The sequence below is a fragment of the Pinus tabuliformis genome, chromosome 5_2, assembly GCF_031772625.1.
Source record: "Pinus tabuliformis cultivar Carrire ecotype Pingquan chromosome 5_2, CPIR1, whole genome shotgun sequence".
In the NCBI taxonomy this organism is placed as follows: Eukaryota; Viridiplantae; Streptophyta; class Pinopsida; order Pinales; family Pinaceae; genus Pinus; species Pinus tabuliformis.
In genome coordinates this window covers 616,731,917-616,758,382 of record NC_142306.1, presented here as the reverse complement: position 1 = coordinate 616,758,382, position 26,466 = coordinate 616,731,917, and the positions used below count along the sequence as shown (strand labels likewise).

The 26,466-nt window shown below is 38.2% G+C and overlaps 1 protein-coding gene across 2 annotated transcripts in view; it reads left to right on the top strand.

The window, feature by feature from the left end:
• LOC149160533 (uncharacterized) overlaps positions 1-26,466 on the top strand; it is a 327,418-nt gene that overhangs the window by 198,567 nt on the left and 102,385 nt on the right. For both annotated transcript variants that reach the window (XM_089435021.1, XM_089435020.1), the window contains one exon: positions 18,756-18,788. In XM_089435021.1, the coding sequence (XP_089291147.1) occupies positions 18,756-18,788 (33 nt within the window). The remainder of the gene's footprint in view (positions 1-18,755; positions 18,789-26,466) is intronic.

Genomic DNA, 26,466 nt, shown 5'->3' with positions numbered 1-26,466 from the left:
TCTAGGCATGGTAAAGGTGCTGGAATAGTGCTTAAATCTCCCCTTGATCACATTTTCAAGTTTGCCTATCGATTAGAATTTGAAGCAACCAACAATGTCGCTGAATATGAGGCTATATTGTTGGGGCTTGAAATGGCAAAATCTTTGAAGATTAAATTGCTTAGCATTAAGGGGGATTCTGATTTAGTTATCATGCAGCTCAAAAACAAATTCACATGCAAAAATCAAAGACTAAGGAATTACCGAAATGCTGTGTGGGATACTATGGAGCACTTTGATGCTCTTGACCTCAAAGCTATCCCAAGAGAACAAAATAGTTTGGCAGATGAACTTGCCGTAGCTGCTACTACTTTCTAGTTATCTGATGAACTAATTAATGATAAGATCAAAATGGAAGTAATATTTAGACCATCTGTTCCAGATAACTCAGAGCATTGGCAGGCCTTCAATGATGAAAAGCAAGTCATTCGTTTTCTTAATAGTTTGGATGAGTTTGAGGATTTTCGGATAGATTCTGAGGAGGATGGATCTTTAAATCATGAGCATATCATAAATCCTACTCCTAGGAATGTGGTTGCCTTAGAACAACATTTTGATCGGCATGATGCCATGAAGTTGAGAGAAGAAAATAAGATGGACCCAGGCGAATATCTCGAGATAAACATTGGTACTTCTGAAAACCCAAAGATTGTTAAAATTGGTAGAGGTACTAGTGTGGAGGAAAGAAAAAAGTTAACTGATTTACTTCGCGAATATCGCGATGTTTTAGCTTTTTCTTATGATGAATTAAAGGGCTATAGGGAAGATGTCATGGAGCATACTATCCCCTTAAAAGATGAAAATGCTAAACCCTTTCGCTAGAAACTTAGGCAAATTAATCCTAAATTAGCCCCTTTAGTTCAGAAAGAACTTGCGAAAATGCTTGCAGCAGGAATTATCGCTCAAACAAGGCATTTAACATGGTGTTCAAATCTGGTGATTGTTAGGAAAAAGAACGGTACGATAAGGCTGTGTGTCGATTTTCGAAACCTTAATCTAGCATGCAAGAAAGATAATTACCCTTTGCCAAACATGGAGACTTTGTTGCAAAGAGTAACCGGTTCTGGAATGATGTCATTGCTAGATGGTTTTTCTGGGTACAATCAGGTATGGGTTAAAAAGGAAGATCGTCATAAAACCACATTCACCACACCATGGGGTACCTTTGAATACATCAGAATGCCGTTTGGATTAACAAACGTTGGGGCTACATTCCAAAGGGCTATGGATTATGCCTTCAAAGGGTTAATCGGGAAATTTATTGAAATTTACCAAGTTGATCTTACTGTATTTTCTAAAGATGGTATCAGTCATGTAAATCATCTTAGGCAGGTTTTCGATAGATGTAGAGAATACAAGATTTCTTTGAATCCAGCTAAGTCTGTTTTTGGAGTAACGGAAGGGAAATTACTTGGCCATATCATTTCTAAGGAAGGAATCAAGATTGATCCTGAAAGAATTGAAGCAATCCAAAAGATTCCTCTCCCTCATAATCTTAAATCCTTTCAGTCTTTCCTTGGAAAGACAAATTTTATTAGAAGGTTTATTCCAAATTACACAAAAATAGCTAAGCCTATTCAAAGTCTTCTAAAGAAAGATGCAAAATTTGTTTGGCAAGAAGACAGCAAAAAGGCTTTCCAAGAAATCAAATGCGCTATTGCAAGAGCTCCTGTCTTAGTTAGCCCCGATTATTCCAAGGATTTCATGATTTTTTCTTTCGCTTCTGAAGATACCATTGCTGGTGTCCTGCTACAAAAGAATAAAGATGGTCACGAGCAGCCTATCGCTTTCATGAGTAGAGCGCTTCAAAATTCCAAATTGAAGTACAATACCATGGAAAAGCAGGCTTATGCCTGGGTCAAGTCTCTTAAGCACTTCAAAACATATGTGGGTTATTCTAAAATCATTGCTTTCGTCCCACATTCTGCTGTTAAAGATATATTAACTCAAACCGATTGCTTAGGGACTCGTGCTAGGTGGGTTACTAAAATACAAGAATATGATTTAGAGATCAGACCCACCAAGCTAGTCAAAGGCCAAGGTTTGGCTCAGATGTTGACTGAAGGTAATGAAAAGACTCTTGATTTATTTTGTCTTAGCAATCTATCTTCGCCTGAGTTGCAAAGATTAGGAGAGCATGAGTGGTACAAGGACATAGTTTATTACTTGATGAATCTTGCATGTCCTAACCATTTAATTGCTCATAAGAGAAGGGCTCTTAAACTAAAAGCCACTAAGTATTGCCTTGGATGGAGAAATCCTGAGGGCATAATGCTTAGGTGTGTTGATAACGTTGAGTCCAAGAAATCAATCTCTGAGTTTCATTCAGGATTTTGTGGTGGTCATTATGCTGCTAGAACTACTGCCCACAAAATCTTGAGCGCTGGTTATTATTGGCCTTCAATTTTTTCTGATGTGCACAAGTTTGTTAGAGCTTGTCAAGCTTGTCAACTATTCACTGGGAAACAGAAACTTGCTGCCTTGCCCCTACAACCTGTCATTGTAGAGGCACCTTTTCAGCATTGGGGTCTGGACTTCATAGGGAAGTTCCATGAAAATTCTAGCAATGGCTACCCATGGATTTTGACTGCTACGGATTATTTCGCTAAATGGGTTGAAGCCATTCCTGTTAAGAATGCCACTGAAAAGGTTATTATGGATTTCATTGAAAATAATATAATTACTAGATTTGGTGTCCTTGCTCAGATCACTACTGACAATGCTAAAGCTTTTAGTTCCTCATAGTTTTCATCTTTTTGTTTCAAATATGGAATTGTCTTATCTCATTCGTCAAATTACTATCCTCAGGGTAATGGTCTCGCTGAATCAAGTAACAAGAATCTCATAACCATTATCAAGAAAATAGTAGGAGATAATAAGAGATAATGGGACAGCAAAATCAAGTATGCTTTATGGGCAGATAGAATCACTAAGAAGAAAGCTACTGGTAAATCTCCCTTTGAATTAGTTTATGGCTTGGATGTAACCTTACCTGTGCACCTAAAATTACCAGCTTATTAGCTCCTACATAATTTTTCTACTAATAAAGATGTTGTTCAGAATAGAATAGATCAGATTGTGGAGTTAGATGAAGCTCGTAGGACAGTTTTTGATGCTATATGTAAAAATCAATCTAATATTAAGAAAAGCTTTGATAAATTCTCTCGATCTAGATCTTTGCAGGTGGGAGATATGGTACTGCTTTGGGACCGCAAGAATGAAAAACTAGGAAAACATAAGAAGTTTGACAGCTTGTGGCTGGGACCTTACATCATTCGAGATATAGCTGGACCAAACTCATTCCACTTGAGCAGATTGGATGGCGAACCACTTGATCTACCTGCAAATGGCCAAATGCTCAAGCTGTTCTTCAAAGATGATATTTGATGCCATGGGGCATCCTTTGTATTGTATTTCTGACCCTACTCCTTGTTATTTCAGCATTTTATTTCTGATTTAGGATTAGATTTACTTTCCTTGTCAATAAATGAATAGGTTCTATCTTTTATGTGCTTAAATGTTATATGATGATTTTTGAATGGACGCTACTTATTTCTGTTGTGTGGCGTGGATGGAGATTCTGGATTCTCACATTCCTACAGTGCAGCAACGTGTCCCCAAGTAGAGCCAGATGTTGACCACTACGGGTCAACTACCCATAGCAGTACACCCCCTTTTCTTCGCAAAAGGGATAGCGCTTGATTGACATGTCTGTGCCATTGGATAGTCATCGTCGACTTGATCATATTATGTTGTAAACCCAGTCTGCATGTGTAAATTGTAAATAATCTTAGCAGATATGAGTCATGTATGTAAATTGCCTAGGTGGACCTAACTTTCTAATGATAATCTACGTTCCGAAAGGTTTTTTGTCTCACCGATCCATGATCGGCATAGTTTTCCTTCAGCCTAACCCCAAAGCCGGAATGAATTTTGTCATTAGAATCTTAGAGGAATCCTAGTGCGTTAATCTGCTAGATTATAGTTGTGTCGCAGAACTGGGTGGTTTATGAGGGTCTATGTAAAATGGGTTTTCCCCCTTGGGATGTAAAGTTGTAAAAGTCATGATGTAAAGTGTCTTGAGGGTTAAGAAATGTTTTAATCCCCTCATAAGTCCTAAGTCCTAGGTCCTAGGTGATTTTTCCAAAGGCTAAGTTCGAGGATCCATTTAAAATAAAATTAAAAATAAAAAAATAAAAAAATTGAAAAAATAAAAAAAAACAATAAAAAATTAAAGATATAAATAAAAAAAAAAAAAAAAAAATAAAAATAAAAATAAAAAAATAATTAATAAAATAATAAAAAACTTAGAAATAATAAAATAATAATATTTTGAGTAAATAAATGCAGAATTTCAATTTTTTAATGCATTAAAAATTCGACGGATGAGATTAAGAGATATCTTGATCCTCATCGACGGTCGAGATCATTTTGACGTGGATCACTCGAACTAGCTGTTGGGAATTTTTCCTTTAAATAGGGTGCTAGGGATCATTTGAGATCATTGGATTTGTGAGCCTTGTGCTGAAGAAGCTCTCTTGTAAACCTTTTCTGGTGCTAATAAAGAAAAACTTTGGGGTTGAAATCAGTGTTTTTAAAACCGGAACCGGTGACCGGACCGGTCCACCTAATGAACCGGTTTACCGACCGGAACCGGTCTAACGGGGACTGGTTTGGTCTAAACGAACCGATTTTAGAAAAATACATTAAATAATTATTTTTTAATGAAAAAAACTATTTTTAAGATTTAAAACCATGATTCCAAGCCAATAGAGACAAAATATGCAAAGATTGCTCATTGATATACCATGTAAAGCCTTAAAGGTGAATATATCAAAATGGCACCAAGTGCAATACATATCATCGACAAAATACATAAGCAATGAGGCTCTAAATGGCCACTAGAGTGCAAAAATAAAGCCTACAAACTATGGGGCCAGTGGCCTACTACAAGACTTCAGTCTAGACTCTACATATATGATAATAGTAATACTATAATAGTGATCAACATTATCACTTGAAGTTGAAACTTCTCATGAGTCTCAGTCATCATGATCAAACTCAGTTGGTTGAGTCTCGACTCCCAAACTGTGTAGCCACAAACTTCTCTATTGGTTCAGTGACTTGAGTCTCAAACTTCTGAAGGTATTCTGCCCTAATATGCCCTATTATTTCATTTGGTGCTCCACATGGCTTTACATGGCCTCCTATCCCAGCCAAGTGTTGCTTGAACCTGTTAATACCCCCTCCTTGAATGGATTTTTGGCAATATTTGCAGATCATTTTGCCATCAATCATATCACAATGAGCCCATGCAGTATCTTCGGCTTTTGGATGCATGATGACTCCCTGGATGGTAGATCATAGAAGTGAGAAGTTTATAACACAAAAAAAAAATTCATGGACAGCAGACTCAAATGAGGAATTATCAAGTGCAAATCCTTACCTGGAAATGCAAACTAGCTCCCTTAGCCTCCTCTTGAAGATGGCAACTCCACTGACAGCTACACACTATCTCCAAAATAGCTCCAACTCCAACTCCAAGATGACTACTTCAGCAAAAACTCCACACTCTCCAAGCTCACAAACAAACTCACAAACACTCACAAACACTCCAAATCAGTTGTGTGAGACAAATGAGAGTGAGAGGGGTCTCTTATAGCAAGTGTGAGGGTGTTTTTGGAGGGAAAATACCTTTCCCTCACCCCAAAACCCCTAAACCACAAAACCGCTGCACTTTTTGTCATAATTCGGTGGGCTGTCCATAAACCGGCCGGTTTAGGACGGAACCGGCCGGTTTGCTACAAACCGGCCGGTTCCGCCCTAAACCGGCCGGTTTTTACCGGTTAGGGCCGTTTTTTGGGCACATGAGGTATCTAACCCGGTTTTTTAGGCCGGTTCGGACCGGCCAGGCCTCTAACCGGCCGGTTAGACCGGTTACTGGTTTTTGTGGCCGGTTTTTAAAACTATGGTTGAAATCTCGCTAGTGTTACTCTCTTGAAGTGCTGTGAGCTATTTTATTTTCTGCATATTTTAATTTTCAGCCATTAGTAACAGCTTATTGTAGAGTATTGTTGAACACAGGTATCTTGTTCACTTGCTAGGGTTTGAATGGTATTAGAATTTCTGAAATAATGGCAGGTATCTCCATTGCATCTGAGATCTAGTACTGTTTTTCTCTCTTTATTGATGGTTGAAGTGAGCTGTGCAGGAAACCCTTATTGAAGAAGATCAGTGGGCGTTTGGGGAAGTTCTCGGCTGAACCAGCCAACTCCCGCAAGCATTCTCTTGCAGAGCCCAGCGAGTTTCAATCCTGGGTTTATTATTTAAGTTTGTTTTTTCTGAATTGCATGAGAGATTTCTGAAGTTTTTCATAGTAAATCTGGAATTTTGATAATATTACTGTTGATTATTGATAAATCTGGCTGCTAAAGAGCCTTAGATCTGTAAATTCGTAGCTGGTTTGTAGGGTTTCATTTTTAATCCTTGCATATATTTTCTGGGTTTTTGTTTTCCATTTGCAGGTTGCAGGTCTGAGATAAAATCTTGTGGGAAAATTAGTTTTTGCAGGGTCTCTGCTTTGGCTGTTCAAGGGTTTTAAATTTTGTTGCTTTCAGATCTGGAAATCTTTTGAGAGGGTTTCATCTACAAAAATTGAAAATAAGTGGATCAAATAATTTTATCAGTGTCCCTGGAAAGTATTTTATTGTTGGTTGCCTGGTGGGATTGCAAAAAAAACCCGCACCTCTTCAAGTCGTTTTTTTTTTTTAAGCTATCCAAACAAGTTACTCACTGCTCGCTGTCCATTTCATTCTGCTCCTCATCAACCTGTCCACGTTGCAATTTTATTTTCACGCAGCTTGTTCATCTGCTCCTTTACCACGCTGTTGCAGCTTCCCCCAGCTTTCTCGAGCTCCAAACCTGCATTTCAAGCAAAACAAATAAAAAAAAAAAGGGGAACGCTACTATAGTTTCCCTACGCCTTCATCCACAGCTCCTACCATACTTCATTATACGTGGCATTCACCTCCTTCGCAAAACCTTCTCCCCTCCTCGTTGCCCATTAACCCTCTACGCATCCCTTTGCGCTTTCTCTGTAGCTCGTTTTCCCACATCCCGATAACTCGCCAATCCTCATGCGGTCTTCCGTCGGCTATCTCTCTGCGTCCTCTATCCATCGCTCAGCTTCTTTCAAACCTTGCCGCAATTGCACCTGCAACAAACAGTGAAACCCGTGGCCCCTGCGTCGACTTTTTTGGGGCTTCACGCACCTCACGCAGTCATTATGCAAACCTGCAATCACACACACACAAACCTCTCTTGCCATGATCTGCAAATCGCACAAGTGAGAATGTTTTTCTTTTGGTATATGCGGGCTAGGTATTATTTCACGCGTTTGACGTATGGTAAACTTAGGTTTCGATTTTCATTAACGTAGGTTGATTTTTTTTTTAATTAGATTTAAATTGTTCAGTTTCGTTTAGACTTACGTTTCTTTTAGATTTTGCTTGTGATCAAATTTTAATGTAAAGTTTTGTTTTGAAATTTTATTGTGGACTTCAGGTTAGGGTTTCAGTTTTATATTTTAGGACTTGAGTTTTAGTTTGAATTTTATTTTCAAGTTCTATTTTAAAATATAATCATAAAATTCATAAAATGATTTAAAATTTTAAAATCATAAAAATTATAAAAAAATATAAAATATAAAAAGTCCCTTTAGTTGGGGTTTTGGTTCTATTTTTGTTTAATTTTTTTTCAGAACTAAAACTTTAGTTTTAGCTTAGATTTAAGTTGTAAGTTTTTCTTTTAAATATAACAAATAAAAATTTATAAAAATTATAAAATCATAAAAAAAGGGAGTTTCTTTTCTTTTAAAGTGTAGATTTAGATTTTTAAGTTTCATTTAGTTTTAATTTTTGTTTTATTTGAAGAACATAAAAATATTTTGGAAATTTTTTGCCAGATTCAGTCTTAGCTCAGGGATTTATCATGTTTTATCTTTTCTGGTGAGACTAAAATTTTGATATGGAATTAATATCATTTTTATGTGATTTAGCATGCTTGAATGATCATTTTTGAAGATTAGCTACATGAATGTGATATCTGGTTAGCATTTAAAATTACATGGTTGTGTATCGAACTTTATCTTTCGAAATTTTAAATTGCTGGAGTATCATTAAGCCGTCAAGCATTTTCTCGCATTTGATAAAAGTTAATCTTCGCTCAGGTTATTTAAATTTAAATGATTGCTCTACATGGTTTACATTTCTGCAACATTTAGTAAGTAATCATTTAAACATTAGCTCCATAAGGCACTGGTCTATTAATTTAATAAAATCTTTTTAGTGCTGGTTTCCTTTCGTGTCTTCCAACCCAATTGATTCATAGTTGGTCATCCATTTTCCTATAGGGTCTAACCCCCTTAGCCGCGGGAGACAGGCTTAAACAGAGAGATCGGGGATTAGGGTGACAGCCCCCGATCTGAGCGTTGTCGTGACGGTCTGTGCGACAACAGGTACAAACTTGATTCAAAAGTTTATGTTTGCAGTAGTTTTGAAGGTATACGCAGGTTTGATTTACGGAAGTAGCGTATACACACAATTTGGGTTTAGCCAAGTAGCGTATACATTCTAATGAATGGTTTTTGAGGGTACAGCTGGTTCTGAATGATGATGCAGGTTTCTCGGTTCAGCACAGTGTTTTGGTGTCAGTGATCTGATTGTTCAAATTAACTAAATGTTGGTTGATGCAGTTTAAGTTTAAAAGTTTTTGATGGGTCCAATATGAAAATTGGATGAAACGTGGCCTTCTGATTGTGGTGTTGTGATTTAGGAGTATCCAGTCTGAAAATTCATGAAACGTGGTCCCCGGAGGAAGAAAGAAGGTCGTAGCCTTCTGTAGGTCGGCGCCTACATACCAGTAAATGAATTGGCTAGTACAAGAGTTAGGGGGTTGCGGCTCCCTTCCAGTAGAAGCTGGAAAATGAGCGAAGGTTGTAGCCTTCTGCAGGTGGGTGCCTGCGTACTGGTATGAGTTTGCACCAGTACAAGAATGTAAACAGATTTTCTTATTATTAAAAGAAGACAGAGATGACAGCAGCAGGTGGTTTTCATCCACATAGGGTTTCCACCTTAAATCTTGGTGTTCATGTGTGTTGCTTATGTGTGATGCTTTATTCTGTTTTTACTGCATTGTCTAATAAGTTACTGATGTACTGGTTGAAGATCAACACATGATAAATTGTCTAAATCACAAGTTCTCTGGATATACGCTGGTTTCTCTAATCACAGTTGCGTGTACACGCTGGTTCACTTCCCTGAAGTAGCGTAAATAAATCAATTTGGGAAATAAAATTATTGATCTAATAAGACTGATTCACCCCCCTCTCAGTATTATTTCCAACAGTTTGAGGCACTGCGCAACTCTTGGCTAGCTCTGCGTGGGCCCTAGCTGGCTCTGCGTGGCCTCTAGCTAGCTCTACGTCCCTCTCTCCCGACGTCTGCGCTGATTCTCTCGGTACCCTCTCTACCTCTCTGCTTCTGTATTCACTGCCTCTCTGCTTCTATATTCACTGCCCCTCGCTGCTAATCACTGATTCTATCTCTCTTAGCAAACCCCGCTCTAGAGAATAGAATGACTGATCACTCTGGTGTATTCTCCAAGTGACCCTCAAGCCTCCTTATTGTAGGAATTTACAGGGTAAGTTCCTTAGACAGAACACCAAAGGACACCGCTGACAAACAGATCACAGATCGACACACCAATATTCTTGACGTGGTTAAAACCCTCAAAGAGGGAAACAGTCCACGGCCTGAGGCAATGCGGCCACTTTAGGCAATTTATTAATAAAAAAATGAAAATTTACATAAGCTTCTCTCATGAACGGTTACCCTACAAATGACCCTCCATGCTCTTTAAATTGAGATCATGGACCAATCGAGTATTAAACCACGGATCAAGTGTCGGTAATACTGAGGAGAGAATGAACCGTCAGATCACTTCATGTCTAGAACATATCGTGACCGTCAGATTGTAAGTTACAAAAGTACATAGTAAAGAAACACACTTTACCTAACTCTATACTAGACCAAGTTATACTTAACTATTTCCTATGTGTCGGAATATCCTAACATCCCCCCTTAAGAACAACTCGGGATAGGATTGAAGGATGTACAAATATGACACAATAGGAGAAGGAAGGAGGCACTAGAGCCTATCCCCCCTTAGTGATAACTTCTTGAACACCAACCATAAATCAAAGTTTAGTAAACTTTGCCTCTGTGAGAGCCTTTGTAAATATGTCTGCAACTTGATCATCTCTTGAACAATATTGCACTTCAAGAACATGGTCATGAATGAGCTTTCTGATGAAGTGCATGTGCAGTTCAATGTGTTTGCTGCACTGATGTTGCACTGGATCTTTGCATAGTTGAATGGCACTTTGATTATCACACCAAAGTGTAGTCGGATGCTGCTGTTGAAAGCCAAACTCTGACAGGATTTGATGAAGCCACACGACTTCCTTACTAGCTTCTACGGCACCATGATACTCTGCTTCTGCTGAAGAAAGAGAAATGGCACTTTGTTTCTTGCAAGCCCATGTAATAGGTCCTGAACCAAGAGTGAACACATAACCTGTAGTAGACTTCCAATCATCAGGGTCACCAGCCCACTCGGAATCAGTGAAACCAACCAATAGAGGAGATGCCTCTGCACTATAATGAATCCCAAACTGAACTGTACCTCGAACATAACGAAGTATTCTTTTAGTTGCTTTCCAATGACTTTCATGTGGGTTTTGCATAAACTGAGCAATGAGGCCAACAACAAAGGAAAGGTCAGGATGAATATGGGTCAGATACAAAAGTTTTCCTATAAGTTGACGGTATAAGTTAGCATCAACTTCAGGGGAAGTACAAGTGACTGAAAGTTGGCTCTAGACTGAAAGGGAGAAGGGGCTGGCTTATAGCCTTCCATGTGAAAATGGCGTAGAAGATCACAAGCATACTTGGACTGGGAAAGGGAAATACCTTCCTTGGATTGCAAGACTTGAAGACCAAGAAAATAATGCAAGTGTCCTAAGTTTGTCATTTCAAACTTCTTTTTAAGGCTAGACTTCACATGGTTTATAAGGTTGGGATCACTACCAGTAAGGATAAGATCATCAACATAAAGAACAAGAATGATAAGAGACTTGCCCACTTTCTTGGTGTAGACAGTATTGTCAGAATGACACCTAAAAAAGCCAGTTTCTAAAAGAAAGCTATTCATTTTGGCATACCAAGCTCGAGGGGCTTGCTTGAGACCATAAAGGGATTTCTTAATTCAACATACAAGGCTGGAGTCTGTTTGTATAAAGCCAGTAGGTTGTTCCATATAGTTTTCTTCATGCAAGTCCCCATGCAAGAAGGCAGATTTAACGTCCATTTGATGGACTTCCCATTTGAAAGAGGTAGCAAGGGAAAGAACAAGGCAGATAGAGTTCATTTTGGCAACAGGGGAGAAGGTTTTAGTATAGTCAATGCCTTCAACTTGTGAAAAACCCTTAGCAACAAGATGAGCTTTATGTTTATCAACTTTTCCATCTGGTCCATACTTGGTTCTGTAAACCCAGTTGCATCTAACAAGTTTTCGTCCTTTTGGAAGAGGAACAAGATCCCATGTATCATTTGCCAATAATGAACGATATTCTTCATTCATAGCTGCGTCCCAATTTGGATGGCCTGAAGCTTCTGCAAAGATGTCAGGATCATAATTCGCTGAGGCTTGAGCCAATAAAGAAGAGGCTCTATCGAACTGAGAACGTGTACGTCGCTGATCTGTAGGATCACCGGCAAGAGCACCTGCTGCATCCTGAGTAGCACGGACCCATTTTGGAAGTTGAGGAGCTGAAGGAGGATCCTTAGAAGGTGGGGGAGGATTGTCATCCTCGCTGTCATCATCTGAAGAAGAAATATTTGCAGAAGTAGATGGGATAGAGAGAGGTGGCACATCCGCCAAACTAGGCTCGTAGGCCGATATATTTTCAGCGAACTTTACATCTCTTCTAATGATAACGTTTTTGGACTTAAGTGGAATAAGTCTATATCCTTTGACATCTTCAGAATATCCAACAAAAATACATTTTTCACTCTTAGGTTCTAAAGATTTATGTTTCTCATCTCGAATATGGGCCCATGCTTCACTTCCAAAAATACGAAAGTGACTTACATCTGGTTTAATTGAGTTCCATGCTTCCTCTGTAGTGATATTCTTTAAAACCTTAGTAGGAGTGCGATTTACTATGTAATTTGCACAGTTAATTACTTCTCCCCAAAAATTAAGACTAAGTCCTTCAGATTGAAGCATACAATTAGCCATTTCCTTTAAGGTGCGATTCTTCCTTTCAGCTACACCATTTTGTTGTGGAGTATATAGAACAGTATGTTGCATTTGAATTCCATTCTCAGTGCAAAAGTGGATGAATTTGTTGTGGACATATTCTCTACCATTATCAGATCTTGGCTTAAGAATTTGATGTCCAGATTGTTTTTCAACAAAGGCCTTAAAGGCCAAGAACATGTTAAATACTTCACTCTTGAGTTTTAAGAAGTATACCCAAGTGCGTCTGGAGAAATCATCAATGAAAGTTAAGAAATACTTGTAGCCAGAGAACGAAACTACTGGAAGTGGACCACATAAATCACTATGCACACGCTGCAAAGGGCCTGAGGCGTGCCAAGTGGCACGTTTTTCAAAACTATCCCGATGATGTTTTTCAAGTACACCTCCGGAACAAACACCATCTCTGCAAAATAACATTGGAAGACCTGTCACCATATTTTCTTTACAAAGATTCTGAAGGGAGCGATAGTTTAAGTGATGAAATCGCTCATTCCAAAGTTTGCTCACTTCATCATTATGAGCAACAAATACCGAGAGAAGATTTGATGACCCAAAGATGTTAAACTTATACAGCCTTGTAGAATCATCAACAATGCCAGTAGCTAAAATCTGTCTAGGATTTCTTAGGTCCTTAATAACAACATCGTGAGGTGAAAATTCAACGATTTTACCTTCACCTAAATGAGTTATCTGATATACAGATAGAAGGTTGCAGGATAAGGTTGGAACACATAATACATCATTAAATTGACCATTGTCTAGATGAACAGTTCCAGTCCCTTCAACACTAAGAGATCTATCATCACCAACATATATATTTTTGGTGTTACAATCATTTAAAGGAGAAAACATGGCTTTGTTTTTGGCCATGTGATAAGAAGCTCTAGAATCAATGAGCCACTCATGAGAATGAGAAGAAGAAGATACATTTAGTGCATAACCAAACCGAGATGCTTGACAACCACATGCAAAAAGTGCTATTCCTGAAGATGAAGTTGAAGTTGAAGATTGCTCCAAATGGATGTTATGCTTCTTCATTGCTGCTTCCAAGGCTTCCATCTTCTTAAAGCATTTGGATTCTAAGTGGCCATCTCGATTACAAAAGTGGCAATGTCTATCAGTCTTCTTTCCTTTGTTTTTATTTGCCTTATCATTTTGTTGAAATGATTTTTCATTTTGAGACTGAAATTGCTTAGGACTCTTGTTTGGTTTAGGACCATTCTTTTTAGAATACTGCTTCTTAGGATTCTTTGAATTTGGTTGCTGTTGGACGGCTAAGGCTTTCTTAGAAGAGTTTCCAAGATTAAGAAGACCAAGATATAAGAGCTTTTCTTGTTCTCTTATTAAAGAATCACATAAGGCATCAAAAGAGGGGGACTTGTAGTCTTGTCCTTAAGAAATAAAGGCTTCTCTAGTACAGTGGAAGGTGGAAACAAACACAGAGTAGGCTGGTCCCAACTTAGTAAGAATGGAATAGATAAGGCTACCATCTTATTTCTTAACCTTAACACCTTCCAAGAGAAGTCTAAGGGTCTTGAACTTGGACAAAAAATCTTCGATGGAAGAAAAATTATTGGGGTCCAATGTAAGCAACTCATTTTCGAGTTGATGGACTCTAATTTCATTTTTAATTCCAAAAACTTTAGTGAGCCGTTTCATTGCTTCATTAGGAGTATCAAGTTCTGCGATATGGAATCTAAGGTCTGGAGAAATAGACATCACTATCAACCCACGTGCTTGATCTTGCCTATTTTTCCATTTGGCTGCCTTATATTCATCTTGAGGTTTGGTTTCTTGGCCTGAGGCTATTCTGTAAAGACCTTTACTTCTAAGTAAATCCACAATGTAGGACCACCATTGGAAGTAGTTGGTGCTGTCAAGAATAACTTGGCATGGACTTTCCATTTTAACAGAAACTGAAGCTATATATGCTGAAACTAAGTGTTCCAATGGAAAGATCTCGAAAAATTAGGCTGATTAAAAAAAATGGCTCTGAAAACGGCTTCTGGATGAAGAAGTTATGGCTTTTTGAAGAAAAGTTGTTGAAGATGCCGACGAAGTGCGTGAATGTGCGGAAATGAATGATAATGTTATATTTAAAAAAAATGCCCCCCCCCCCAAACTTAATCTAATTAGCTCACTTTAAAAAAAAGATTTTATGTGACTCACTTTTATAAATAAGTGAAAGTCACTTTTACAATGGTACTTTATGAGCTACCCACTAAATTGTAACTTAAATAAAAGATAAAGAAACTTTAGAATTATAAGTGACTCACTTTTTATAATGGGTGAGAACACTTTGACATAAAAATTAAAATAACTTTAAAACATAAGGTACATGTGCTTTTTGAAAAAGTAACTCAACAAAAAGAGAGACTTGAACTCAAGACCCCTATTTTCATAAAGTAACTTTGGACCAAGTGAGCTAGATTAAAAGTTTAGTAATTTTTGGAAAAGAGGAAGGTTTTTTTTTTAGTCACTGAAGCTTTGGGGTGTGTGCTTACTTGAAAAAGCTCTTTTTTGCCTACAAAACAAAAACTACAAAACCCAACACGGACATACAAAAAAAACAAATCTTACGGCTTGAAGTTAGCTTTAGCCGGAAACTAAATATTTTCCTCAATATTTTTGATTTTTCGAGATCACACTAGGGCGCGGCAGAAAAGAGCATACGCATGAGAAAAATCCTTCTTTTCTATTTCTGATTTGCCTAGATTTCACAAAGTCGCGGGGCAAAGAGCATACGCAGAAATGAAAGGTATAGATCCAATAATAAAAAATAGAGAGCTAAATAAACCGAAATAAACAGAGAGATGAATAGCTAGAACTACAAATAAAGACTGTATACCTCCAGATCTTAAAAATGACGTAGCTAGGGCTACCGGAAACCTTTTCGCGTGAAACGAAAGGGGTTCCTCACTGGAACAGATGCTCCTAATAGAGCAGTCCTCTTGGCCCGAAAACAGTTAGAAACAATAGATCTAGGAAACGACAGTTGGATGCAGTTGTACCGGCTTCAGATTTGGATCACCAATGGATGCAGCGCTCAAATAGCTCCGATACCATGTAGGAATTTACAGGGTAAGTTCCTCAGACAGAACACCAAAGGACACCGCTCAAAAATAGATCACAGATCAATACACCAGTATTCTTGACGTGGTTAAAACCCTCAAAGAGGGAAATAGTCCACGACCTGAGCCAACATGGCCACTTCAGGCAATTTATTAATAGAAGAATGAAAATTTACATAAGCTTCTCTCATGAACGGTTACCCTACAAATGACTCTCCATGCTCTTTAAATAGAGATCATGGACCAATCGGGTGTTAAGCCATAGATCAAGTGTTGGTAGTACCGAGGAGAGAATGAACTGTCGGATCACTTCATGTATAGAACATATCGTGACCGTCGGATTGTAAGTTACAAAAGTGCATAGTAAAGAAACACACTTTACCTAACTCTACACTAGACCGAGTTATACTTAACTATTTCCTATGTGTCAGAATATCCTAACACTTATATCCTTTTCTCGTTGACAAATCAACGACCGAGATTAAGTCCCTAATCAATGGCTAAAATTAACTCTGGCTTGATCCATGCCTTTTGGACCCTTCTAACACAGTGTTATATTAATACACATTAATATTTTATTTTCCTTACGTTTAGATTTAGGGACTCCATTAAAAATATTAATTATTTTAATATCTACCAAACTGTTTAGAATCTGCCCAAACCATTTCTGGGTATTGGAGATCTCATGTGCTTTAGCCTCTCCACCAATTTTCATGGCTAGAGCACATCTGATGCTACCCCAAATCAACAGGATTGAGCCTCTTGGCTCTGCGCAATCCCGACACCAGCAAAACAACTTCCTCAGCCAACTGTGTTAGCCCACCTGGCCTCTGCGTGGCTCTGTGTGAGCTTGTTTTTGCCCTCCTCAGCCTCTATGCTGCCTTTCTCTGGCCCAGACTGATGACGCAGTCCCTCTGCGTCACTCCTTCCTTTGTTGCTTTCTGCAAGGATCAACTCTATCACTCGGGACAACTGAATCTGCTGCAAATGCTCTGCAAAGCTGATGCCTTCAGTTTTCCTATGATCTACAACCATGCTCTGATACCATGTTGAAATTTCTAAGTCTATCCGTTAGAAATTTATTCTGTATTCTTCTAGTTTATTTCTTCTACTTGTTAAATTCGAACAAGTTATTTAAAACATATAAATAACGAAATAAACACAATACAGTCTCAACATCTATAGATCATCAACTGAAAGAAAACAAACACACAAGTGACACCGTTATTTTTGGACAAATGTCCTCAGAAAAACCCAATGCAGGAAAACTAGTGCAACTATTCTGAGGGTTTATTATTATGCAGTATTTCCTTGAGTACAACTAGGTGCCAAACTGGCTCACTCGACAGAAAAAAATAACTGGCAACAATACCTCTCTATTCGGAAACAGGTACTCAGAAAACCTGTCCCACGAAACCCTCTCCAACGACTCCGAAGTACTGCGCTAACCCTTCAGGCTTCTGCATCAGCCCTCTGAGGCACTGCGCAGCCTCTGGGACCCTCTGCGTCACTCTAGTTGTTCTCTGTGTGGATGACGCAATCCCTATGGCCTTTGCGATGTCTCTAATGGGCTTTGCGTGGCCTGCTTTGGCTGCTACTTCTCGCTCTTTGCCTCTGCTCTAGTCTCTTGGCACTGTCTCTGCCTCTCTGTCCAATACTCACTACCCCTCGCTGCTGATCACTGATTCGACTTTGCTTAGCAACCCCACTTTAGCAAATCGAATGACTAATCACTCTAGTGTGTTCTCCAACTGACCCTCAAGCCTCTTCTTATACTTTTCTCATTGGTCCTTCAACGATCGAGATGAAATTTCTAATCAACGGCTAAGATTAGATTTGGCTTGATCCATGAATTTTGGAACCTTCTAACCCAGTTTTATATTAATACCCATTAATATTTTATTTTTCCTAAGTTTAGACTTAGGAACTCCATTAAAAATATCAATTATTTTAATATCTCCCAAACCGGTTAGAATCTGCCCAAACCATTTCTAGGTCTTGGAGATCTCATGTGCTTTAGCCTCTCCACCAATTTTCATGGCTAGAGCACATCCGATGCTACCCCAAATCAACACTAGAGGGGTCTCTTCTTCTTAAATGATTGAGTAAACTTTACTCCAAACCCCATTTTTGGGTTTCTTTGCCCAGCTGCCCTAAAACTTGTCCAGATTTTGGGGTTTTCCCCTTTATCAATGACTATAGCCTATGGGGATCGATAGGCTACTTCATCCCTTGGACAACTAATTTTTAGGGAACATTACACAAAACCACCTGAAATACTGCCATTAATGGCCCAGACTCCCTAAATTGCGCTGGTAATGAACCGACCATTTTATGGTGGAACTGGCCAGTTTATGGCCAAACCGGCCAGTTTATGACTGGTTGGATGCCAAACCAAGGTCTGCAAAGCTATGGACTGGGTTTATTGGCTGGTTTGGTCACTGAGGCTAATGAACTGGCTGGTTTGACCGATTAGTGGTTTGACCCGGCTAGTTTTGAATACTATGATTCTTTCTAGCCATCTGTTGATGCTAATATAGTTGTTTTTTTCCTTTGTTTTCCATCACTTTGTGCACAGCTATGCTGCATTAATATGCACAGGAGCATCAGGCTTGCATGCCTCCCAACGAAACACGATTTTCATCAACGTCTCTGGTCAAAATTTGAATCATATCAGCAAATTAATTCAACTTTTCAAAAATCATAATTACTGTCTATATAGTATAGAATCACCAATGTAGAAAAGTTTTTCGGGATCAAGATGTTAACTGTGAAACAAAAAAAAATATTTTTAGCTGGATGGATTATGAAATGTACTCTTCATGGTAGTTTGTTTAGCTTCTCTGAGTGTTTGTAATTCTTCATTTGTGCATGTTTTGTATTCATAGCTAGTTGAGAAGATAGACTTGAATTAAAAGCTTGAATTTTCTGCACGAGAGCTTGCAAGATGTTGTCCATTAGTGACTGGGAAATTGTCATTGGGCATTTTACCAAGTAATTCCAATGGGACAATTCTTTAGCCTTGCAGCATATACTATTTCTAATGTCTAGAAAATGAGCGAAGATGCAAATGTCAATTGTTTTTATGATGCAACTGTCTAGCAGCATTAATTCGATTCCTGTTTACATTCTCCAGTATAAGTTGACCAGCTATGCATGATACTGCTGTGGAAGAGAGAGTGATAGCTGTTGGAATTCTAAAAATTAATGGTTATCAAGATTCTGATATTAATACGAGTGCATACATTTCTTCTTTTGCAGGATGAATTTGAATCTGTCTGCAAAGAGACTCAGGTATGTCAGTTCTGGCATTTGTGAATCAAGAGGTCAGGCTTAGTGTAATATTTTGCATTATGTAAATTGAAAATTGAGATAAATATCACTCGTAGGATTTTATTTCTCTTACATCATTTGTATCAATTTCTATCTTTCCCATTTATCTTGAGGTAAATAGAAATGCGGTGTGAGAAAATTTATGATTTAAAGTTGACTTTGTATATTGGCAAGAAAACACACTGAAACATCTTTTGGCTAAAATCTGATTCTTGTGACAACTTACTATTATTCTGCTTCAGTCTCTTGGAAATTACATGGCCAAACAGTAAGGTTGCAATAATGATTTCTATTCAACGTTTGGACATAGTAAATCTATCTAGTGCAAGCAAAATCTATCAGATATTATATACTTAAAAGTAAAAGAACCATGCACGGGAATCCTTTTTTTTTTGTTTACCTCTTCATCTTCCTGTTGAAGGTTATTAGTAGAGAGCAAGGAACCATAGATCAGAGTTAGTATATTGAATTCCATCATTATATTTGAATACTAATCCTCAATAGTTATTTTTAGTATTGAGTAGCATCTACCTTCATTGGAAAGGTGTTAGTGTTTTCAAGTGATTTAATTGTCCTTTAACCTATTACAGCAAAATTTTTATAGTTGTTGTACAATGGAAAGCTTATAGGAGCACAACCCTATCTTCTAAGCGATGCACACAATATGAGGAGGTCAGATTCCATAACCTAAAGGAATATCTATAATATTGACCAGGAAGACTAAGCTATGAAGGTAGATATCCCAATGGAGATCACCATTATTTTTTGTGAGGTCCCACCTAAGAGTGTTTTAGGAGCATCATTAATTGTAAGTTCCCATCCATTATTTTTGTTAGGCTTCCCACCCATATTTTTTGTAGGTTCCATTTTCTATCCTTCCTCTTGTAGGATGTTGATATAAATGAAATAAAATAAAAGTAGTGTCTACTCATGACCAATCTGAGGTCAATGAGACTAAAAAGTATGATCGATATGGTAGAGAATTTGAAGGATACTTCTCATGCTTTAGGAGATTAGGCATTATGAATTATGATAGCCTTTTTCACCAACATCTTGTGTATATCGTCTTGCCTTTGGATCTCTTAGATGAGCCTTGAGAGATGGGGAATTTTCTCTTTGTACAAGTGCATTGTTTTGGTGCTAAATCAAAATACTAAGCTGGCTACACTGCTACAGTCTCGACATTGTTTTGTAACTGCTGTCTTTGCTTGTACTATGCTTTTAGCAAATAAAATATGATACACATAAGCATCATAGGGATATTACATTGTAGTATGGTAGCTTGTAATTGCAAGACATATCAGATACCACCACAAGCTAAGAGGACTCACAAAGCATGACATCAAAACCTCCAAAGATGTTTGTACTGGGGTAAGGGAGGATGTTTGTAGAAATTTTCCAACTCATGGTAAACTGATTTCACTTTGTAGTACAATTCCTACAGGAAACTAAAAGACAGAAGAGCTAAGAACTTATCGAAACAGCACATGCTGTAGAAACAATGAACGGAATTAAAAAAAGGACTTTCAAAACCTGTCACCTCCTTTGTTTATTATGAACATGAAAAGAATGTGCTACATGAAAATGCCCCTAAACTGCTAGCTGCTGATTCAAGACTCAATGAATGAATCCGTACCTCTGTGCTCTCTCTTATAGATCCGAGAAGGTGTACTAGGGTTTATTAAAAGGGTTTGCAAGTGACTCAAACTTAGGAATACAATTTTCTTTATCCTAAGTCAAACTCAGAAATAGAATTTATAGTAGTCTGTCTTTATCTGGCCGCACATGCCTCTCAGATTAGCTGGTGGTGGTGGATGCCTTATCTAAGGCTGGCTGGCCTGCATGAGCTCTCTCTTCTATAACTCAAGAGTGATACGCCTCCTTGAGAACTGTGATGTGCCTTCACTTGCTTCTCTATGGCACAATACACTGTTGTTGAACAGCTGGGTAGATCTACTTCTGTAGAAGATTATTGGAGATACTTTCACTAATAATCCTCTTACTGATAATGGTGTTCTCCAACACACCAAGTTGCTATTTGAACATCTTGAATTTCCCTTTTGCAAGTGGCTTAGTTAAGATATCAATGACTTGTCGCTGTGTTGGACATATTGCAGAACAATAGCTCCCTTCTAAACCCTATCCTTGATCTCAGTGTGTTTGGATTGATCATGAATTCCTATATTTAGGGAGTTTGATACAACTTTGATTATCACATTAAATCATAGTAGTGTCCAAAGTCAAAGTCAGATGCCTTCACAACTACCAAACCTGGTTTCCATATATTCCGACTTTGTTGAATTGAGTGCTATAGAATTTTGTTTTTTGTTAAATTGGGAAACCGTACGTGAACTTAAACCAAAACAATGCCTTAAAGTGCTCTTTTTGTTACAAGCACTACTTGCCCAATCAAAATATGAAAAACCTTGCAACATCACCTCCACGTCACTGTTAATTGAAGTTAGAGAAGGAAGGGTTCTGCTAAATTTATAAGTGCACTAAATTTGGAGGAAGAACCCGCATCTGAAGCTAAGGCACAATCTTACTTTATCTTAGTGTTGACTTAGGAAAAATTCTCTAATTTTCCTTAGTTAAAAATAGTAAATCGAACTCAGCATGCATGGAGATTTTATCTCAGTCCGACTTCAATTTAGTGAGGTAGTTTGACTCGAGTTCAAGCGGCCAGTTTGCTTGAGTTCTAGATGTCAGTTAGACTTGAGTTTTGTGAGGCAGTTCGACTTGGGTTTAAGGAGACAATTTGCTTGAGTTGAAGAGCAGTTCAATTCTATATAGAGAAGGGCACAGACTTGGCGAGACATATGATTATGTTCTAGCAAGAATTTGTGTTTTGAGCTCAGGAAAATAGTTCCAGATTAGTGAGTGAGGTTAGGTAGAGTCAGAGCGCATCACTTGAGGAGGCCGAGATAGCTCGTGCAAGGAGGCAATTCAGCCTGCACAATGTTCAAGAGAGAAGCCAGATTGGTCTAGGGTGGGTAGGATATTGTATTGAGGAACAAAGAGTTGAAAGAGATTGTTTCCAATGCTTTGTAATTAGTCACTGAGAATTTTCTGAGCAAATCAATAAAAACACACAAATTAGCAGGTTTTCTCCAGTTGGGGTTTCTAGGGTATATCTGTTGTTTTGTTAATTGTGTGCCTGTGTCTTTGTAAATTTATTTTCCGCTGCAATTTTGTTAGCATACTCAGTATATTTGATCAGTGAATTTCATGGTTCAGTTTCTAGTTTTTGTATGTCATAATACTGTTCAAATTAGTTGCTGGGTATTAGAAAAATATCAATCACCAACATATCTCAGTCCAAAATACACTATGTCCTTCAAGTACCTGAGCACATGTTTTGCAGGAACTCAATGAACCTGCCTATAGCTTGCACTATGTATTGGCTCAACTGTTGATTGCAAAACAAATGTTAGGCCTTGTGTTTACTAAATACATGAGAACAGCTATCAAAGCTGGTTTCCATATATTCTTCCTTTGTTGAATTGAGTGCTATAGAATTTTGTTTTTTGTTAAATCAGGAAACCGTATGTGAGCCTAAACTAAAACAACACCCTAAAATGCTCTTTTTGTTACAAGCACTACTTTCCCAATCAAAATCTGAAAAACCTTGCAGCAATGCCTCCACTTCACCAATATATCTCAGTCCAAAATACACTATGCCCTTCAAGTACCTGAGCAGTTGTTTTATGGGAACTCAATGAACCTGCCTAGTGGTGAAATATGTAAATAGGTTTGGTCTTCATTAGGACATGTAATCATGATTTCATGTATTTAATATAAAGAGAGAAATAAAATTATTATTGTTATTCTTGAGGCTTCATGCTCAAGGTTATTTATAGGTCAAGCACCCATGAGTGCTTCTAGGGCTTGTCATTAAGTCTACAAGTCAATTGAGTCATTGTCATGTATGGAAGACCCTTTTGGGCATGTTACATATTGTAAAGAAAAATTATTTGAGTCAATTTAGAGTCAAAGACCCTTAAGCCCTTGTCAAACAAGCTACAACAAGTCGGCCTACATGGAAGATTAAGTCGGCCTCATGGAGGCAATTCGTACCCCTAGAAAGCCTATATATAAGAAGGAGCTCGACCTCATTTGGACACACAACAAGTGAGTTCGATCTCCTAAAGAAAGAAGTTGGAAAAAGGACAAGGATAAGAAGAAGAAAAGCAAGATCGAAGTTTTGGACCTTTCTCTCTCCCTTATGTTAGGGTTTCTACAGTTATTGGGCAAGACAAAATTCTTAAGCTGCATCGAAGCTATGAAGCTGATAGGTCGAAATTTTGAAGCTGCATCGAAGCTGTGGAGCTGCAAGGTCGAAGCTGTGAAACTACTTCTAGGTCGAAGCTGTGAAGTTGCTTCTAGGTCGAAGATGTGAAGCTGCTTCTAGATCAAAGCTGTCAGGCTGCATCTAGGTCGAAGCTGTGAAGCTGCATCAAGGTCGAAGCTATGAATTTACTAGGTCGAAGTTGCTAAAGCTACTAGGTCGAAGCTATGAATTTACTAGGTCGAAGTTGCTAAAGCTACTAGGTCGAAGTGCAGAAATTGTTGCTGGAGGTTAAAGTTACTGGAAGGTCGAAGTTTGTTGCTGGAAGTTGTGTAAGGAAAGCTCATCCAGAAGGAAGGTTGACTTGGTCTTGGAGGAGTCTTGGTCAAGGGTCATAGGTCTTGGAATTCGTCAATTGAAGTTCTATAAGAAGAGAAGAGTTCTTGCGGGTTTTCCTCTCAGGAGGAGAGGTTTTTCCCCTGGCTGATAACCTATGTCTTGTGTCCTTTTTGTCTCATTGTTCTTTATTGTTTGGTAGTTGTTAGATGATAAGAATACAATAATAATCAAGTTGAAGAAGAAGCTAATTAAGATAAGTAAAAAGATATCACAAACAATTATCAATTTAAGAGAAATCACCTAATCTAGCTGCCCTAGATTTCTCAACATGGTATCAGAGGTAAGGTGAGAAGACAAGGAAAGGCAGCTTGAAGAAGAACCATCAAAAGGAATATCAAGAAGGGTCAAGGCATCAAAGAGGACATTGAACCATCAATAAGATACATAAGGGCCAAGTGATCTAAGAAGCATCACATGGATTGTACAATCTAGAACCAACAACAAGAAGAAGACCTCAAAGACTACATTCAAGAAGGACCCTACCTCCACCCAATCAAAGAAGGACTCTACATTTGAAGCATCTTGGGAAGTCTCCACATTCTAAGGAAGCATGAAGAAGCATTGCTATCATCGTCAAAGACAAGAAGGTGATCTCCCCCACATTGAAGAAAATATTACATCTCATGCACATTTGAAGAAATACATCTGTAGAAAAAGAAGTATTGTCATCTTCAAGGAAGCAAGCATCATCCATCATCATCAAAATCAAGAAGGCATCAAGTTGAAGATATCACCATAAAAAGAGCATCTTCACTTGACAAGTAAGTATCCTTATATCTATGTCTGAATCTACTATCAAAATGACTTCATTTTGCAAGGAGAGCAACAAACTGGTTGGGTCATCAAATTTCCTTGCATGGAAAAAGAGGATAGATTTGATCCTCATAGAAAATGAAGTCATTGGACATGTTAAGGGTTCAATCACTAAACCACCAAAAGAAGAAGCTCAAGCTCTAGCGAAATATATGAAAGGGGAAATAAGGGCTCAAAGAATCCTTATAGAATCAATCAAGGATTCCCTCATCCCTTATGTAGCAAAGTTGGAAGATTCAAAAGAAATCTATGATAAGTTGGTAGAATTGTTCTCCGTAAGCACTACAGGAGAAGTTATATCTTTGAGAATCGAGCTATACAAGATGAAGGTATCAAGGGAAGAAGGGATAGCCTCATATCTTATGAGGGTGTCACAAATATGAGACCAACTGCAAGAGTTGGGGGAAATAATGTCTGACAAAGAGATGACCACCGTGGTGCTCAATGCACTACTTGATGAATGGGGCAACTTTGTATCAAGCATCTATGGAAAGAAGGAAGCCACTCCATTCAGTGAACTCTGGTCATTGTGTAAGATTGAAGAAACTAGGTTGAAGGCAAAAGCAATGTAGGATCAATGAACAAGTTCAAGCATTTGCTGCCATGGCTAGGAGAAAAGGGAAGTTTGGAAATTTGGTCCTCAGAAAAAGAAGATCGATATGTCAAAGATCCAATGCTATGGCTATCAAGAATATGGGCATTTCAAGAGAGATTGTCCGAAACTCAAGAAGGACAACAAGAAGAGAAAAGAAAGAATTGAAGCCCATATTACTAAAGCATTAGAACCTGATGAGAATAAAGCCAAGAAGGGAGGGATAGGTCTTCAGTATTAAGGTCTCTCAAGTACATAGCAAAGAGAAGTAGGAGGTGAAAAGACCTCTACCATGATTAAATGATCATTGTCTGACAAGAAGCATTACAAGTATGACAAGGTGCATCATATTAGAAGTATACGATTGAAGCAATAATGGGCTCTTGTCATCATTATAGAAGCTTTAAAGAATAGCTGAAGTAGAAGTCTACATGGTTGTAGCCATCATTATGATGGAAAGGAAGTAGCTCATGATATCCTCATTGAAAGCATAAGTAGTAATATATATGGTTGGAAGAAAGTCATCTAACATGATAAAAGATATCATCATACATCATCATCATTAGGAAGGAGCTTTTGCATGTTGAGGATGATCAAGATTCTCCATTGGAATTTTAATTAGAAGATTCTTCTCTACTTGGAAGAAGCAATGACTCGCTGACAATCCACCTTGTGTGGGATCCATTGTTTAGAATGATGGGAGGATCAACTTAAATCATATTTCTCATTGCTACCACATATCCCTGGTACCTGCATGGCTTATTATTCTCTGTAAAGATCCCTTTGGTGGGAATGTGTCTCGCTGCATCTTGTAATGTGTCATGAAGCCAAAGTCGCCTCTTCTTGGCAGGAGGATCAAATGGAGGAGGATCCAAGGGGTCCATGGGCTCTATGGGATCATCAACAATGTCTCTCTCGGATTCAGGCACAGACAAACCTTCAAGAATATCCATATCATCACTCTTCTTTTTAGAAGGAGGAGGCGGAGGAAGGCCCCTTGCTTTTCCAAGGGCGACATCTTCATCGAAGGTTACATCCTTGCTAATTTCAACCTTCCTTTGACTAGGAATATATATTCTAAATGCTTTATAATCTTCACAATATCCAATAAACGTATAGTTTCATCTAGTGGCTTCCAACTTATTTCTTTTTGTGCTTTGACACATGGAAATATACGAGGCAACCAAATACACGGAGGTGACCAATGTCGAGCTTGACACTCGTGAATACTTCTTCGGGGGTCTTCTTGTCCAATGGTTGATGAGGCATCCTGTTTTGAACATATACCACTGTATTTGTTGCTTCACCCCAAAGGAACTTTGACAACTTTTGATCATGGAGCATGGCTCTGGCAACTTCTACAATAGATTGGTTCTTTCTATCAGCCACTCCATTTTGTCTGGGATTATAGGGCATAATCGTTTCCTTCTTGATACCTTCTTTCTTGCAAAAGTCTATGAATTCATTTGAAATGTATTCCCCACCATTGTCGGACCTGAAGATCTTAATTTTCTTCCTTGTTTGATTTTCAACCAAAGCCTTGAAGT